General features: G+C 39.1%; 1 protein-coding gene across 1 annotated transcript; it reads left to right on the plus strand.

The window, feature by feature from the left end:
* The first annotated feature begins 1,048 nt into the window (after nucleotides 1-1,048).
* LOC125380104 (PHD finger protein 12-like) lies at nucleotides 1,049-19,679 on the plus strand. Its single transcript, XM_048396372.1, has 15 exons — nucleotides 1,049-1,441; nucleotides 1,611-1,792; nucleotides 2,468-2,543; nucleotides 2,901-3,087; nucleotides 3,308-3,416; nucleotides 3,937-4,069; nucleotides 5,444-5,614; nucleotides 7,286-7,426; nucleotides 7,992-8,772; nucleotides 10,332-10,463; nucleotides 10,650-10,790; nucleotides 12,051-12,146; nucleotides 12,764-12,846; nucleotides 13,318-13,533; nucleotides 14,125-19,679. Exons 1-15 carry the CDS (start codon nucleotides 1,394-1,396, stop codon nucleotides 14,347-14,349), a joined length of 2,721 nt encoding a protein of 906 aa, XP_048252329.1. The 5' UTR covers nucleotides 1,049-1,393; the 3' UTR covers nucleotides 14,350-19,679.
* The last annotated feature ends 164 nt before the right edge of the window (nucleotides 19,680-19,843 follow it).

Here is a 19,843-nt window from a genome sequence, read left to right on the forward strand (position 1 = left end):
CAATTTTAAATATGGCCTCTAGCGCCGCCATATTGAAAAACGTATCTGTGATATTTGAACACAAAATGTAATTAAATTTGGCATATGTTCAGTTAGGAATTTTTCGTGATATTTTACATTTTGCACATAATCATCTCCTCAGACACCATTGGTCCAATAAGTCATTGGTTTCATAGTGTGCTTATTCACACCAACGATGACATCACACATTGTTCAAGACGTTCGATTCCATTTCCGCCATATATACAATTAATTGATCTCTCACTGGCTTTGGCACGCCAGAAACCTGTGATTGTGGGTTCGAAAACCCGGTTCGCCCAGATCATGTTTCTAGGTTTGTCAGCACCATACCCTGCTCTTGGGTTTCACCAAAGTTGTAAACGTCTGAGACCTGCATCACTTCGGGCCTTCCTCCCACATTAAGCCGACACGCTGTTATATAAATAGAATACTGTTAACAGCCGCGTTAAACCCAACTCACGCACTCTCATGATGACAAAGCTCAGAAAGCTGAAACGTCGTCTGAATGATGATGACTGTTGAAGAGTAAAACAAAACAACACCCAAAACCAAGACGCCCCCCCCCCCCCCCCCCCACCCCCCACCCCCACCCACCCACCCACAAGTAAGTTAACATGAGCAGCGATCCCTGAAATGACTGACACGCGGATGAAAAGAGATGATGTCTGTCTTTCCTTCTCGCGTACGAAATTAGTTTGATATATTTGTAATGTATAATGCTCTTTCGTGTCGTCAATTCAGTACATACACATAGATCTACACTTATCCTTGTAAAAAGCTCAGAAAAGTATCAGCGTAAGAACAGAAACATGAAATGCCTCAGGTTTATTTCCTCACATTTATTGTTTAAACATTAATAGCATCAAGGGAATTGACACTAACAATACATTAAAATATGTAAAACAACTTTTCTCAGCAGATACTGCGAATTTAGACCTGTAAGCCCTTTTCCCGCCATGTCAAATAACATCGACCTTCACCTTAGCCACTTCCGCTTTAGAAAATAATATGGGATTTGCGCATGCGTTTGACTAAGATTTCCCGGATGTACACATGCGCAAAGGCAATGTCGGACATTTTGCGCCAACTTTCTGGGTTTGTCATATACTGCAACCACTAAAACTGTTATATTTTATAACTGTGAGTCATAATTAACTCGCAAGTGACTAAAATGCAAAACACGGTGAATTTCTAATTGAGTGATGTAAAGGAACTGGTCCTATCAGTCCCAGTTCAAGTGCAAGTTTGCTCTGAAGTGGGTGATCCGGACGAAGGTGATGTAGGCGAAAAGAGAGAATGGATTTCGACTTGTGACAGCAGTATTTTGAAGAATTATTTTGACGTGCATGGGCTAATCTACAAACAAATCAGGATGGCTACTGTTGAATATGATTTGGATACGTCTGGCGGACTCATGGAGGTACGTAGAGTCGTTAGTTTCTTAGCGTAAACGAGTGAATTTGATGAAAATTTACAACTGCTCGGCAAACGAAAAGGCATTTTCTTCGTGTTTGACATATACTAACTTGCTGCTTTTCTCAAATGTTGGCATATATCATGGTGCTAACGTTATGTTTTCATTTTTGCAGCAAATCCAGAAGCTCGTTGCACCGCCTGTCAGTGAAGAATATGCAAGACGAATGAGGAGAAGAGACCGTGAACATAGAAGACACGGCCGTTCCGTCAACCATGACTGTTGTGACAGCTGCAAGGAAGGTGGCGATCTTCTCTGTTGCGATCGTTGTCCGGCAGCTTTTCACTTACAATGCCAGTGAGTAGTGTGATAAGTAGCTTAAATGTTTGAATGACTGACGAAGATGTTGCACTCCTGACAGTGTTTCCTCTGGACATCAATTTATCCGAATGCTTTCTTCAGTTTTCTCCTCAAGAAATCCAAGATGGCTGACTTTGTTTGCCAGCACATTTTTACAAGGGCGCCATTATGAAAAGCAACGTAGTGTCAGGGTTAATGTCTGTCTTCTTCTTATGTCCAAAGAGGGGTGTATTAAAGATAACTTTCACCCAGTTGTAATTGCATAATTTTGTTCCTATGTTGTGTTTATGAAATGTTTCCTAGATTTTTTCAAGGAGGCTGTTATTGTTATCTGTCAGTATTAAGGTGTTGTTGCTAATGGACTGTGTCTTGTATGCAGATGAAACAAGTTTTTCAATTGAGTAGTACCTTGTTTTAAACTGAGAGGTGAAAGAGTTGTGTTTGTTGAACGTAAGTCAAGTTTGTTGTGTTGGAATGAGGTATGTTTATATCTTTTGGTTAGGCTTATTGTTTAGTAACTCAAGTAAGAAATAAAATGCTCTAATCAGAGTTTTGTGTATGAGGTTATAAAGTTAATAGTGCTTAACTTTAACATCCATATAAGAAAGATAATTTGGTATCTCTTCCTATAATATCCTGACCCCTCTTTAAATAACTTTCTGAATCTTCTAGTGATCCACCATTAGAGGAAGATGATCTACCTCCAGGGGAATGGATATGTCATAGGTGCCGGATTGCTGATAATCAGGTATGTGTTCATACAACTCATCTACTAGTTGGTTGTATGGTTTAATGTCACACTCTCCAACTTATTACAAAAAAATTAGACAGTTTTGAAAAAAACTTGGCATTTCCTTGAAGGAAAGATATTTGTTGATTTGGATGAACAAAGGTTTTACAATACATCACTGTATGTATCTGGGATTCTATTAAAAACCACTTGAAATTACAAACATGGAAATCATATATGAATTACCAAACTATTCATATTATTATTGGTGACTTTATATTACTTTCTCACACAGTGTGAGTTATATCAAGTAAAACAACTGACAGTTCTGATCATATCTGAATTTTTACAAATGTCTCCTGTTAAATTTTGAAGAGCAAGGAGGATCCGGTGCCAAGTACCTCAACTGGATCCAGAGGTCGTCCAAAGAGGCAACATTCTCAAGAAGAAGAAAAGGATGTCCCAGAACACCCCCTTCAGACCCTTGCAAAAGCTGCTCGTCTCATGAACCCAATTCAGTTTGATCTGACAAAGGATATTGCTTGTACTATTCCACTTCCAGGTAACATCTTCTCACCTTACTTCCCTTCTCACAGAAATTTTGAAATATTTGGATCTTGTGAATATACCTGACAAAATGTGAAAATATTCTAGAGAAGATCTACTTGTTTCATTCTGAAATTATTCAAGGTGATACGACCAGAATGCTTTTAAACATGTTAAATAATCTCTCAAACGTTGATAATTATAAAATTTATTTGCATTTTGACAACTTATTGCAGGATCGAGCAAAAGAAAAATTGGGAGTCGTGGATCAAGTCGAAAAGCTCCGCATGAACTTGACAATGGCATGGTGTCACTACCAGCTAAAGTTTGCTTTCAGTGTAGCAGGTATGTGAATAAGGACTGTTATCCATGTGTTCTTGTACATCTTAAAGTCTTAAATAGTCTTGCTAGTTTGGGTATATAAGTGTTCTGTCAGGGATTTACCTTGGTGGATCTTGGGACTGGCAGTAAGAACTTGTTTGACGGGGTGTCCTGGGTATAATTAAAAGACGCCGCTTGACCACTATGGCTCAAATGATTTTCATTAATTTTTACAACCTGTTCTTTTTGTTATGGGGCTTACCTTCATGAGAAACTAAACTGACTGAAGTTCATAGACTTTGATTGTATCAGACAAAAATTGTTACATTTGGCTTGTAATTGTATACTATATTTAGTTGTAATGGTTCAAACAGCCGTTTTGTGTGCATCTGATAGGGACTAATGTTTACATCCATTCTTAAAGTTTTGTTTAGGACTCAATGTTTTGGGTAAGTAATTTCTATATGTAGTTGATGTCAGAGGTTGAATTCAACCTAAACAAGGAGCTTAAATATGTGTTAGTGAAAGTGCTTGTGTGTTTCAGGAGCTGTCGGGTGGCCCCCCTGATCCAGTGTGACTATTGTCCACTACTGTTCCACCTGGACTGTCTCGCCCCACCCCTCACCAGCTTCCCCACAGGCAGGTGGATGTGCCCCAACCATGTGGAGCAGAGTGTGGTATGTCTCTATACTTTTACAAATAATACAAGTGGTCACAAAGATATATTGCGTGTATCGTAATTCTATGGTAAAGTGTGGGAGGTACGTTTGTCGTAAGTCTGTTTGGGAGTTACAATTATCTTAGAGCTACAATTGTAAAATAGCTTTGTGGAACGGTACCCAGAATATTATGATCAACAACATCTACTAGCCTTAATAGTGACAGCATATAGGAATACACACACACAGACACACAAAACGTTTGAAATTCTACAAGCCAAACAATACCTTTAACATTAACAAAATTTGGTCTGTGCTAGTGCTAATTTTCATCCCTCTTCTTGGTTAGCAGAATGTTAGATCTTCTTTGGCACTCTCTCTCTCTCCGTGGTCTAGTTTAGAGAACATCTGCCTGAATGGTGAGGTTGGGGATTTGATCTCTGACTGTGTATACCATAAGATGGTATTTGTTGTTACCCTGCATGATGCTCGGCATTGAGGTAGGCATAGACAGGACCACAGTCCATTAGTCCAAGACTAGTTCAGGGACTAGTTTTACATGAACTACTTGTCCAAAATGAGCTGCAGATTAGAGGGATTTGACCAATGGGATCTACCTCTGCACATAGGGGTAGATGTTGAACTTGGCCATGGTATCTCATTAAACCAAACCTGTGGAGATGCGGGTTGGAGTACCAATGCTTGTCGTAGGAGGCGACTAACAGGATCAGGTGGTCTGACTTGGTTGATGCATATCATAGAGCTCCAGGTAAGCTGTGTATCTGCGTAAAATACAAATCAGAAATGCAGAACTACGCAGTAAAATAAAATCCAAGCATATAAAATACGCAACAAACATTACAGATACGCGACAAAAATAAAACTTGTGCGTATCATCAAAATATTGTGAAGTAAACCTGCGTATTCGATTAGCAAATCAGCAACTTATTTTGAAATTATAAACGGGCATTCCGTCAACCTTGCCAAACTCCACGATGACAGTTACATCATGATCATTTGCCATCACACTTTCTTGTGGAAGTATCGTGGTATTTTTGAGTCCTATAAAGCTCCCAAACCCACACGACACCAGTTTGCAGGGACTAGATGAATAGTGTTTTTAAATATTTAACTTAAATACCCACATGTGTAAAAACTAGTGGGTAACAGAAATTTGAATACCCAGATAGAATTACTGATACCCAATGATTTTAAAATGCATGGGTAAAATACCCACAACACCAAAAGCTTATCTGGAGCTCTGATATCATCATATCCCAATTGCGTGGATCGGTGCTCATGATGTCAATCACTGGATTTTCTGGTCCAGTCTCAAGTATTTACAGACCCCAGCCATATAGCTGTAATATTTCTGAGTGCTGTGTGTTTCAGGATGAGTACCTGTTGAAGTCCCTTAGTCTGTGTGAGAGGGTGAAGCTGTGGGACCAGTCAGCGGGCCATGTGGACCAGCATGCCGTCAAGGTCAACTTCCTACACAAAGCACATCGCCAGCATCCTCCGTTCAGGTTCAAGAGAAGACTCCCATCAAGGAAGACCATAACTGTAGGTACCTTAGTAGGAGTGTTACAATGTGTTGAATGACTGTTGAAGCAAAACAAGAAATAAAAACTTTATTCATTTCTGTTACATTGATTAAAATAAAAACTTTATTCATTTCTGTTACATTGATTAAAAGAATTTTCAAGCCTTAAATTTGATTATCTCTATCGCAATACTATTGCAATTGTTACCATCACAAAACTATTGCTATAGTGTGGGGTACTATTGCAATACTATCGCAATAGTGAAAATAGCCCAAATAGTGCCCCCATATACAGTTAAGTCTCTTTAATCCAACAATCGGCTTTATCCGACACAAATGATGGGAACCGATTTAATCAGTGCTATATAGACCCGTTAATCCGACAGTCTCGCACTCTGACCCCGTCACACCTAATTTGCAACGAATTGCTGAACCACTCATTAATCAGTCTCGTTAATCTGAAACAGTGATCAGCGTACTCCGTGGTCATCTGCCCGTGAGTACACAGCCCCGTGTTTTGATGCGAGACGAGTCGGCGAGTAGATGCATATTTCAACGGCTGCAGAGATAAACTTGCTTGACAATAAACTGTTACAACTTTAAATAAACAAAACAGGATTAATCACATGCCTAGATTACCTCAATCTCATTAAAAACGGATACAAGTTCTCGCTACCGCTGAGGACATCCCATTACAGGTCATGTCAGAACGACCTTTCGCAAACTTTGACTGACCAATGAAATTACTAACCGGAAGTCGACATTAGCCACTTTCTTAAGCATTGCAGCACTAATTTCAAATTAGCAACTTCCATTCCAGATTATGCTTTAAAATTCAATCAATTTTGAATCAGTCATACAGTCCGTAACAGTAGTTACACTTTAGTGGTTGCATGATTAGAAAACATTCCGCTGACAATGTAACACAACAATATGAATATTTCATTTTCCCACTTGTTCGTATCGTTATCTATTGTGTAGTTGTCCAATTTGACGTTTATACTACCTAATTTCGTTTATCCGACATACTCGTTAATCCGACATAATCATATGCAACCAACAATGTCGGAGAAACAGGACTTGACTGTACATTAGTGTACTGTTTATAAATCTTAGGTTATTTAAATCCATTTTCTTAACACTATAGATCCATCTTCTGATCATTATAAGTCCATTTTCTCTACCACAATCAGTCACATCCGTTCTTCCTCATTATTTCCAGTAGATCTTTGCTCCTTTCATAAGGACTGTCTTGGGTGAATTCAAGGTGTGGAGATTCAGGGTTAGAATGGGTCCTCAATAACTGTCACACAAGGGGACTAAATGAATCGGTAGTTAGGCTCTGTAATTTAATTTGCATGTAACTGATGATGTGGGGTGTCACTTAATTTGCATGTAACTGATGATGTGGGGTGTCGCTCCACTGGCTTGTTTGTCAAGACTTGTGATATATGCAGGGTTAATAAACAAACAATATAGTTGAGGTTAGCTAATTGAAACTATAAACAAATGTGTATTGACTTTCCCTTAACAAGTGCATCCTGCACAATAACTACATAATTCCATCTGTAAAAGGTGAAAACAACATCAGAGGTAAGTTTGCAGTGTTGGATTTGTGGTCAGTTTGAGTTATCTCCCTTGGATGATACTGCCTGGAATTTTGAGATATCTAATTAATTGATTGTTGACAGATACCGCAAGCAATAAAAGATCACTACAACAATCCTCCCCCATTACTTCCAAGGGCAGCTACAGCAACACTCAGCAGCGTGGAATCTCCCAGCCAGGCTGCATCATCATCATCAGAGGCAACGCTTGAGGAACAGGAGGAGGTGACTTGGCTTTACTGTATCTTACCTAATGCTGGTGTCACTGGTGAACATTATAAAGCAAAGTGATCTGGACCATCATCATGATGATAGAAACATTTTAGAATGTGTACAATTTGTGAATGTTATGTGGGATTTGTTGTATTTCTTGGCTGGAACTTCTAAAGAACCCCGGGGCGTTCTGGTAGCCTCATGGTTAAAGCGGCTTAAATCCTTACTCACAAGAGTCCCTATCTTTCTCTTCTCGCTCTTTTCCTTCTCCCCCTTTTCCCTCTACCCCTCCCTCCCCTACCCCTCCCTCTTTCTCCTCCCTCTTTCTCCTTCCCCCCCCCCAAAGAAAAAAGCAAAACCAGATCAAACTAAACCAAATTTGTGTAGACATCCAGAGTCGTCATTGATTTTCAGTCATCCATTCAGAGAATTTTCACCACTATTTTGCCTTTTGCGCCAAATGGAAGCTATTTTGGCGGATAATGGAGACTGTTTTTTCTCTGGTATTGACGTTTTTTTTCTTGTTTTATATGCCTGTATCAGCAAAATGTGTACTTTTTATTTTAATTCATTTCAGTGGCTGACAGCTGTTGTGTCTCTTCAAACAAGCATTGCCAAATTTCTCGCTCAGAAACAATTGCAAAAATCATCTGACAGTGCTAAATCAGACTCTGGTCGCTGTGAACACGGTAAGCCGACAGCGTCAGTGGCTCCGGTGATGCATCGAGAGACGGACAATGCTCAGTGTAGCCTGGCAGCTGGAGATGCCCAACCCTCACATACATTCAAGGATAGCAACGACTGTGATAGGACTAGCAACTTGAATGGATCTGGCTTGACCAGTCCACAGGAGACATTACCCAACGGCCCCTTTGAGATGGGCAAGGGAGCAGCAATATCTCTCCTCCATGGAAGCCCTGCAGCAACCAGCAGTAGTGCCATGAACGGAGAGATGGAGTACATGGATGTTCAGAAAACGAAGCCAGATGCTGTTGTGATACGGACAAGAAGTAATAGTGCAGACTCAGCTTCTCCCAATGTGGTCAAAGTCACATGGCCCTGTGGGGAAAAACAGGGTTCCGGTGGAGTGACAAATACACAAGGGAAAAATATTTTGATCAGTGCTATTAATAAAGTGACAAAAGTGTTGCCCAATTCCAGTCAAGTGGGAAAGGTTGTGCTACCAGCAAACATGGCAGCCAAGAATGTGAGTGGCAGTAACCCTACCTCAATTCTCTCCCCACGTGTCACCATGCAGCCGGCTGTGAAGATTGCCACCCCCGGGGGGAAACCCTCATCCACTGGCTCAGGTCCTACTTCCACTCCTAAAGTCATCACAGTATCTGCTTCACCCTCAGGTAGGACAAGATAGGGGATTGTTTAACGAATACACCATGAGGCGAATATGATTCGTATCATGAATATAGGGTAACAATTATGAATATTAAATCACGAATACAATAACAAGTCAGCAGCTTATGTATTATTTGTTTTATTCAGTGAAGCAATAACAACATAAATTATTTGACATGGTTTGTTAATTATTAATACATTTATATACTGCACTTATCCAGGTACTAGTATCTGGTCAAATGCGACAATGACCAGTGACCACCATACTGTCAAATTAAATAGTATAGAGTGTTGTCTTTTGAAGAAATCTATGCATATTATATGTTCTTATGGATATTTTTATGTAAATGTACATGTAAATAACAAATTACATTCATGAATGGATATGGTTTGATTCACCGAATACGCGAGTGAATCGTAACAGCCCTAGTAATTACTGCACTTCTTTTTAATCTTGTGTTGTGGATGAACTTTGAACCCTTTGAATCTTTCAAACATTATTTCAACTGACATATTAATTTAATTAATTGTTTGTTTAACCTAGTGATTATAGCATCAGTTTGTCTCATCCAAGGGGCCGGGTTCAATTCCCCACATGGGTACAATCTGTGAAACCCATTTCTGATGTCCACTGCCATGTCATTGCTGAAATGTTGCCAAAAATAGTGTAAAACCATACTCACTATCTTGAGATTAGCAGTGAAAATACACACTGCTTGAATTGCTGTTTTCAGACAAAGAGAAAAACTACCTTAAATGTGAAAACAGTATTCTGCATTCCATAAATAAGTTAAATGTTTAAGAAACAAACTCATTTACTGTCACTTTCAATTTAAATAAATTAACTGAAATAATATAATAAAAACCTGTTGAAGATTTATATTAAAACGTAAACATTCATTCAACATGTTCAAAACACAGGGAATTGCAAAAGATCTGTGTCTGTAACAGAAGGGAGGTAACTCCAATCTTGTTTCTCTCCTTATTTCTCCCACCCACACTTTTAATTCAAACCTAAAACTATATTTGAAATTGGATTTTTTTACCCTACCGACCTGAATTTTGGGGATAGAAATTTGTTAAAAAGAAATCAATCTCATTAATATCAGATCTTAGTTCTCGCTACCGCTAAACAAAGCTCTGAGGACATCCCATTACGGATCACGTCAAACCGACCTTGCGCGAATTTGACCGACCAATGGAATGACCAATCAGAAGGCATAGTTCGGAATACCCTGTGTTAATGTTTTCGAGGTTGGATGATCAGAAATCACATTCCAACTGTCACTTTCATAATTTGGTAAGCGACTTTCTGATTGGTCTGATGAAAGGTCGTGACCCCTAATGGGATGTCCTCAGATCTTTGTTGAGCGGTAGCGAGAGCTAAGGTCTGATTTTCATTAGATTGAAAAGAAATGGCCTTACAATGATTGCAGCAATTAGATGATAAGAATGGTGTAGACAAGTGTTATGAATCATGTTCTATGGAGTGTAGAGACCGTAGTTGTCCTCAGTCAAGTGGCCATGTCTGTATTTGAATGACTATTTCAACCCCCACTTACAGGAGTGAAATCTTCCGGCAGCAGCAATGTGGCAATATCTCAGGGAAAGGGGAGTAACTCAAGTAATCTGAGCTCACTACCAACAATCATCAATGTCAACTCTACTCTCCAGCAGCTAATAGAAGGAAATCAAGGTAAGACAGGGAGCAGAGTGGGTCTAATGATGCTGTATATGTGGCCTTTATGTGTACAATATTTGTATACAAGGATATAGAATTACCAGGCGAAACTACAACAAACAGGATGCCATAACTAACTCATATGGTCAGGCTAAATCAAGTTCCTTGTTCGAGCCCTGCATTATCCTTTCCTCTTTTCAGATTGTGAGTTGAACAAGATTGACGAGAAACTAATCCAAATCCTTGCATGGCAACGGTTGCAACAGCTGATGTCGTCCTCAAACAAGTCCCAGTCACCACCGAACAAGAAGAGTCTTCTGAATGGCCTTCTGTCTCAACCAGGTAACTTCCTCCACAACAGTAGGCATAGCACCTTTGTTTTAATTAGTGGCATATTGAACTTTCTATGGCACTACCATATTCGCCATGATAAGAGCTCTGGGCACTTTTTTAAAAAGTGACAAAGTGGGGCCCTTATTATTATTTATTAGAAACTAAATCACCATAACCCAATTAATGTTGAGTTGCTTGCATACAGTATTACACATACTAAAGGTGAAAGATACATCATGCATCATGATACGATATGTTTTTTTTCTGTATTGATGAGACCGCCTGCATAGTCTAGTGGTAGAGCGGAAGGTCCGGGATTTGATCCTCTGCCACATCATACCAAAAGATGTTAAAAAATGGTACTTGTTACCCTATCTGGTGCTAGGCATTAAGGAGCTAAAACAAGGACTGGTCGGCTCAGAGTATACTGTGTCAGAGTGGGGTATATTGCTAAAATACATTACTTACTGCTCATTTACGGACTTCAGCTTTTTTTGTCAGTCAAATATCGCAAAATGTATTGGTATTAGTGTTTCAAGTTCAGTACTAAAAATAGACGCTAGGAACATGTGTCTACAGCTAGCTTTTCCTTTTGAACCTGCCCTGAAATATTCATAGTACAAAGTTTCCAAGTGATTTGATGTAAACATGCGTATCACAATACATATTTTATCATGACCTATGTATCCTGATGCATATCGTGACCTTGCTGTATCGTTTCAACACATACACATGAAGATATTTCATACGCCAATAGTACCTTTGTCAGTTTGTCTTTTTAGGCCTTTTCTTATTGACTGAATGCAGGTATCACGTAGAGTAGAACTCTACTGCAGTGAATAATGCACAGGTGTGCAACATCTTGCTTCTTGCAGGGATCGATTTAACTGCTGGCCTGTTGGCCTGTGTCCAGTATAAATTACAAAAGACTTGCTGAAACAAAGTAGATGGCCTGTCTGGCTAGGCAAAATTTCACACCTACTCTGTGTATGCTAAATTGTAACTTAGCCATGTAACCATGGTAACACTGTTGTGAGGTTATGCGACAGGTGACTCACTTGGGTTATCATATGAACATATTCTAATTAGAAGTTACTGGAAACAGCATAGAAGTAGAATTATTTTCACAAAGGGAGTCAAAATGTGTTGAGTACCCAAAGAAAACTAAATACTCAATGGCTCAAGAAAAGGTATCTGGACTGACTTGACCAATCCAAGAAATAAGGTTGTCGTTATTGATGTGTTGTTATAAACTGATATATGTTACAGGGTCCAGCGATGTGCGAGCTCGGGCTGTGCTCTGTCCGCTCACAGGAAAGGGGCAGGCAGTTCCGATGCCCTACAGAACACTCAGTATCGGCACAGGTAAACTATCTTATCCACAGTCAGGGTCCACAGATAGGTCTTGAGGAAAAGAAAATCAAACGTTATAAAAATGAGATCAGTTGGGAAGTTCTTTCATTATCCCTTTCTGGGGCACGGGTGGCCCAGTCGTCTAAGGCGCCGCGATTCGCTGTGCAGAGTTGCGTCCCTTGGGCACGCCAGAAACCTATGATTGTGGGTTCGAATCCCGGTTCGCCCCGATTATGTTTCTAGGTTTGTCAGCACCATACCCGTGCTTGTGGGTTTCACCGAAGTGGTTAATGTGTGAGACCTGCATCACTTCGGGCTTCCCTCCCACATTAAGCTGACACGCCGCGATATAACTCTAATACTGTTAAAAGCGGCGTTAAACCAAACTCATTCACTCATTATCCCTTTCTTGGTTTGTGATGTTGTGAAATAAAGCCCTAACCCAGAACAGTGTAAAACCCAACTGGCTCCTACTAGGGCTGTAATAGTATTATTGGCTGTCATATGATATATGTTTCTTGAGTAAGGTAGTGTTAATATGCATTTAAACCTTGTGAACTTGTGAACTTGAGTTGATATGTTGTTTAAGACTTCCGAATGTCTTTAATGCTCGACTATGACTGTTTCAGGTGCAGACATGGATGTGTCCCTTAGCCAATTCGGAAGCTGCAACTTCGTCTCTGCTAAACACGCCTGTATTTTTTATGATGAGGTATATTTTTTGGAAATATTTTACTTCATTTGTATGTTTAATCAAATATTGTGGTAATTGATCATAATTTCAGTTATCAATTTTGCTTTTTGTTAATTTATCTCTATACTGGGGTAGTGATGTTGCATTCGTTTGATCTCCACAATTGGAATACTGACCTACCATGATGTAGAAGGAAATGTCCGAGTAACTTTCCGAGGACCATTATTTTTAAGGAGTTACGAGGATATGCCCCTTCTTAAGACACTTCTCTACTCTTACGATTTGACAAAACATTCTAAAGAGCAATAGAACATGGAGTGTAAAGATCAGCTCGCGACAGAGCACGTGCAGCACCGGCAGAGAACACCATCAACTCTCCATTCCCTAAAAGTAATGGAGCACTCAAACAAAAGTATAACGTCACAGCTGTGTTTAAGTAGATGTTAAGATTTTCCAATTTGTCTTAATTACCCTGTGTCCCTCCTGCAGATGACCCGTCACTATGAGCTGCTGAACTACAGTGAGCATGGAACAACAGTTGACAATGTGCTGTACTCGTGCGACTTCTCCGACAAGCCAGCCACCACCCCACAGCCGTCCCCGATCGTGGCTGCTGTGAGGGAGATCAACAGCAAGGCTAGGCGGAGATCTGATTCCGATCCCGAGAAACTAGAAAAACACACCATGACAGCTAAAGCTCATGATGTGAGTTTGACAGTGAATGTTGAAGCACTTCTGCATGTGTGATCTTTCTAACCATGCCTGATCTTCTTTTGGTCGATTTGAGATTAGCCCTGTGTCGATTCTGGGTTAGAATAGGTCCCCAGCAACCTATGCTGGTTGTAAGAGGTGACTGATTGGATTGGTTTGTCAGACTCCGTGACGTGATGGTTGTATTTCATCATATGGATCGTTGCTTACAATATCGATTACTGAATTGTCTAGCCCAGACTCGATTCTTTTCAGGTTGTCGTCATAAAGCTTGGATATTGCTGAGTGTGGTATTAAACAATAAACAATTTGAGAGTAAAAGATTTAGTATTTTGATATGGACATCAAATTTGAATTTGCTTAAAATTTGTATTTGCAACTTTGATAGATTGAAGACTTTATCACATCATGTGGAGATCATTTGTGATAGGCTATTTATTAGATCTCACTTCTGGGCCATATCTTGAAAACCGTTCAACATATTAAAACAAAACTTGGGATATGTATTGCTCATTAGCTAAACTGGTGCCTTTTGCTATTTTGAAATTTTTCTGTGTTTCATTTTGTTATATCTCTCTGTTTCAGCTACCACGTCCTTGCAACTGTCGAGTGAGCAGCTCAAGTCTCATTGGAGGGAGTGGTGCGGGCTGGGAGGGCACGGCCCTGTTGCATCATGGGAGCTACATCAAAGTGGGATGCCTCCAGTTTGTGTTCAGCATCGTCGACCAGGCGGCTTCAGAACCCATAATAGAAAAAAAAGTTGAATCTATGTCATTGTTAAAAACTCACTTAAAGGCAGCAGCCCAGTAACACCAGCTCATGTAATGACCTTCTCATCAAGCTGGAACATAGCTTCTTTTCTTTCTTTTTAATAAATTTTTATAGAAGATATTATTAAATAAATTAACAGGTACTTAGTTTCCAGCTAACATTAATTTATTCTGATGTCATGATATTCTAATACTCTCTAAATAATTTTCATCTTATCTTTTGATGATGGGGTATTTTCCCCCTTCATTTGTCAAGTAACGTTATCATGGTCAGTGAAACAAGCATGCTTGAATAGCTATTGTTAATCATAAGTAACAACATTCAGGTCTGACGCTATGTAGGAAATTGGTTCCAAAATACATGTTAGGTCTTTCCTAGTTTTCAATTACATATTTATATAAATTGCAAAAATATGCAGCATATTTGATAATTAGGTTTTGAAATAAACCCTAATATCCAGGATACCTGTTGTCCCAGAGGTATGCATTCCCAAGTCGGAGAAAATTGTTAGGCTGGGAACAATGAAGTTGAGTGTTAGGCCATGCTATTGGATGCAGTTTAATGTGTGTTTGGAATATGACCATGCCTAGTTATAAGTATAAAATGTAATCTGTTCACCTCAGGTTTTGTTCTTCAGGGATGTGATCATATTATTAAGATTCTTAACTGGGCAGCTGAGGGGGGTGCATGCAGGGCCCGGTTGTCTGAGCTTCAGTTCGCGGTGCTTCAGTTCAAGTTCTGTTCCCTTGATGTGCCGGGAACATGATCGTGGGTTGGAATCCTGATTATGTTCCTAGGCTTGTCAGCATCATACCTCATGGGTTCCGCCAAACTGGTAAACATCGTAAGATCTGCATCACTTCAGGCTTTCCTCCTCCGTCAAAGATTCATGTGGTACAACTGTAATACTGTACAAGGCATACACCAAGGCTTGACTCACTGAGCAGCTGAGTTGATCCTCCAAAACATTGACTAACATCTCTGAATGTTCCAAAATTATAGATACTACCTTATATATGGAAATTAAATAATTTCTCAATTTTGAAAGGAATTGTACTTAAATTGTCCAGAATTACTAGTTTTATATGAATATATTTTTTGAATATTTGTTAGTGAAAATTTTGTTATATTAAGGTTTGAAGAAAATGAAATATATATATATATATATAATTATAATTATATAATTCTCCATCAATGCTTCAAGAGTAAAAGTTTTTAAAATTTGTGCCATATTCAGTATGGTTGAGATACGCTTTTCTCAGCAAGAGTTATCTCCCCTTTCAGCAGTGTTATTTCATAATGTCAAAAGTCTCCACATTGCCCAGTTCTACTGATTACAAGTTGCTTTTCATTTTTAAATTTCAATATCTGTCTCATGTTAAATAGTAGGCAAGGAAAGGTTTGTTGAATTGTTTTGATTTCACAAGTTAGAGTGAAACTACATTTTATTACACATGATGGGCGTATCATTTCTTTGCCTTTTCGTGTCGACATTCACTATACTAGTTGACCTAATTACAGGGGAATCATATGTAATAATATTTTCAGCTCAATACCAGTTTCTACAGTATTTTAAAAATGCATCATTGTGGAAAATTTCCTTGGAAAGGTACCTTTGAATTACCTAAGTGTGTACCCCATAACAGCTTCATCTGTGTTTGAATCCCTAAACAGTAAACACTATGTTCTCCAAAACGCCACAACAATATCAGATGGTGAAAATAAGACTTCATGAAGCCAAAATTTTGATAGGGACAAACTTGAAGACTTCCAGATAATTACAATGATATTATGAAGCATCGATAGATTTAAAATGAAGCAGATAGTTTATCCCATTGTTAGGTTAGTATGGTGTATTTATCAGTGGATCATTTCATTCTTGCTTGAAACTGATTGCTTGTGATGTGAAAGGTTTACACAATTCTATATCCCTAACGGAAGTTGAGCAGTTTAGAGCTGATCAACCTGGATTCTGAGGAAATATTGTTCGGTTATCTGTCAAGTAGATATTAATGTTTAATGGTTTTTATGAGTCATGTATGGACAGGATTTACGTGCCCATTGGTATAGCATTGAGTTGCTAGAGTTTAGTGGGGAACAAATTTAATGAGAGACATACTTGATAGCACATTCTTCTTCTTCTTTTTTTATGCAGGCAGTTGATTTCCAGTCTCGTTACTCAGGTTAGCTGGACCTTCGTAGCTCCAGGTTGTCCTGTCTAGGCTAATCACCTTGTTCGTCTATGTTACAGCGGCAGTAGGGAGGATGTCAGAAATGTTCCTTTGTTATTGTCTTGCTAGCTCACCTGATCTGAAAGATCCAAATGAAAATAGATCTTTGCTTTCTCAGGTTTTCAGTGAATATGATTTTAAAGATAGAAGTCAGTGTTGTAACTGGTGCATGTGTGTATTAAGTGATGTTGGATAAAGATCTGAAAAGTCTTCTTAGATCTGGGCACTGTTCGACAAAGCAATCGTAGAGCTGTGACTCGCAAGTTTATGTTTAAGAAGTGGAGTTACGATGGTCATAGCACTTAGATCGCTTTGTGGAATGGGGCTGAGGTAGTGTTATATTTTTGATAGTGTTCAGACAATCACTTGTGAGTAGGAAGGGACCAGTGTGATGGGATATTTGTTAAATCCGAAACTTCTCCCTCCAGTCTATATGTGGCCAGCTTACAGTCCAACAAAGCTAACACATTTTACGTGCTATGTTAATAATTGATCTAGTTGAAGTATAAATTTGGATAAAGCAACTTAAGTTAGAGGTTGCAATAACTAATTAATATTGAGCAATCTCATCTGATACATTGACAGTTATAGGAAATCACATTACATTTCATTTTTTATATTTATTCTGGGGTTGGGGGTGGGGGTCATTGTCAAGTTTCTATCATATTTGATGTAGTAAGCGTCCACGTCAAAGAGGTGTCCAAGGTTTTATCCTGGCATTGTTTAAACGAGGTTAAGTACTCCCATCTTCTTTCATGAAACATACTTGAATTTGATTGGTTCATGTTTAGGTACATTCCCTTGTACCTGCTACAGCGATGTACACGTGGAAAGTATCTTCCCCGTTGGCAGGGCATCTGACATGTTACCGATCTCAGCATTTCAAGCTCCTCACAGTGAAACAGTATTGCATAATTAACATTGATATAAGATGTATGTAGAGCCTCAACATCAACAAATGGTCTTCAAATCTGACGACAAACGCTTCACACCCCAAGTTCAATTTGTTTTTAATTTGTAGAATGTCAAATCATGATTAAAATTTCACACATGAATCTGTTATCTAATTAACTGAATTATATTTTTAAGATGGGTACTTAATGGAACAGTGCTTATTTCATCAAATACGGTATGTTTGGATATTTTCCAGTCATACTTTTGTCTGAGAGCTGGTCATGATGATTGATAATAGTCCTCTACACTAAATGAGAAGAAGGCTCAGTACTACAGCTTGTTAAGGTACATTCTAATCACCTCACTGCATACATCTTCGAATATTTTGTTTCAAATGTGTTCTATGATTGTCTCATGTCCAGACAAGGACGATAAGCTGGTGTTGCTATCTGTGTTCACAGTCCCCATACAGCTGAGTCGGGCTGGGTTGTGTTCATTGACTTTGATAATGACTCGAAGTGCCATAGGTATTGATGGTTATTTCATATTTCGCTAGTTCAAAGGTATTTTTGCTACTGATGACCTGTGTTCAAGTGCTCAATCTTTATGTATATGTTTGCTGAAAGAAGACGTCAATGATATTAGTAGTTATATTTTTAATTGCTCTGTGTGACGGATCTGCAAACCCAATAATATGTCACAAAAAATATTTGTCAATTTTAATGGGTTTTTTTTTTTTTTTTTTTTTCATTTCTTTCTTTCTTTATTCTTTTCTTTTTTGGTTACTACCAAATGTGTTAATTACTTCCGGGCAGTAAGTCATTCTTTGACTTGTCATTAAGAGCCAATTTTATCACAGTTGCTATATTTTCCCCTATTGAAAATTCCTTTCAGGAATCACTTTGGTTATGATTTTGATTCATAAACCAAGTATTTAAGATACTAGGTGTTAGGAACAGCATCAGACTGGTCATTGGTTACAGAGGTGGATGTGTGATGGAATACTTCACTGACACACGTGAGGGAAGTCGAGAAAACATTGGTATGATTTGAGGAGAGCTGAAATGGATAGATCATGAGTATTGATATTTCTTGTATTTTCCATGCCGTAAAAGGCGACTATGCTTGTCGTTAAAGGCGACTAACGGGATCGGATGGTCAGGCTCGCTGACTTGGTTGATGCATGTCATCGATCCCAAATGCGTGGATCGATGCTCATGCTGTCAATCACTGGACTGTCTGGTCCAGACTTGATTATTTACAGACCGCCGTCATATAGCTGGAATATTGCTGAGTGTGGCGCCCTTGTGAGTCAGCCTGGAGAATGGAATGTCGCTAGTTCAATCCTTGCACCTCATACCTAAAGACGTTGAAATATGGTACTTGTTATCCAACCTGTTTGGGATAAAACTTGAACTGGTTGGCTGGAGACTTTATGCTGTGTCTTGGTGGGATATCCATGTTTAACTGCGGCATGGTATCTCAAGGGGCTAGCACTATAAAACTGGCAGTAGTCCGGACTAGTGCAAGCAGACATGCACATGCATGCACCTTGCCATATGAGTGCAATAATCTTGAACACAACATTAAACCCTATTTCACCTCACCCCCTCTATGGTAATTCAGTGTCTATGAGTTAACCAATCACTACTGTCCTCTTTAATTGATGACCAGTCTCTTTAATTAATACACATTGTGTATAAGGACTTTTGTGACACATGTTTCTATGCACTTCGTATCAGTTCTGTTGTGGGCCTACTGAGTAGAATAGAGACTACATCTAGCGAGCCCTGTGAATTCTTCCCTATGTGCCAAAATGAAGTATTTTAATTTGCCTTTTAAATAATTGAGGCCTTTTAAATAATTGAGGTCTTTTGAGGTGGTTATGTTGGGTTTGATTAACCTGTGATCTTGTGGTAACACCGGTTGGGTCCCTGTCGATTGACCTTGATCCGTTGTGTTATGCTGTGTATTTTTAAGACCTCTGTTAAATCAAGGTGAGGACATAACAGAAAGGTCCCATGTTTTCTCGTGTACTTGTGTACTTAAATATAATGTCCAGAAACAACTATTCAATGCATTATGAACTCTTGAGATGATTTTACTTACTTACGAGGGGCGTCAATAAGTTTTGCAACTTCAATATAAGACCAAGTCGCAGAATATCTTTTGCACTTTTATTTTCCATATAACCTCCATTCACCTCAATACTTATTCCATTTGTCCTTCAAGCTTTTAATACACCTTTTATAGACATCCGCAGATTGGCCCTCTAACCACGCCTCTGTGGCAGCCTTTGTGTCCTTGTCATCCTGGAAGCGTCTTCCACGTAGGGCAGATTTCATTTGCCGGAACAGGAAATAGTCACTGGGGGCCAAGTGTGGGCTGTAGGATGGGTGATTTAACTG

Source organism: Haliotis rufescens, unplaced genomic scaffold (genome assembly GCF_023055435.1).
Source record: "Haliotis rufescens isolate VD_foot unplaced genomic scaffold, xgHalRufe1.0.p SCAF_15, whole genome shotgun sequence".
Taxonomy (NCBI): domain Eukaryota; kingdom Metazoa; phylum Mollusca; class Gastropoda; order Lepetellida; family Haliotidae; genus Haliotis; species Haliotis rufescens.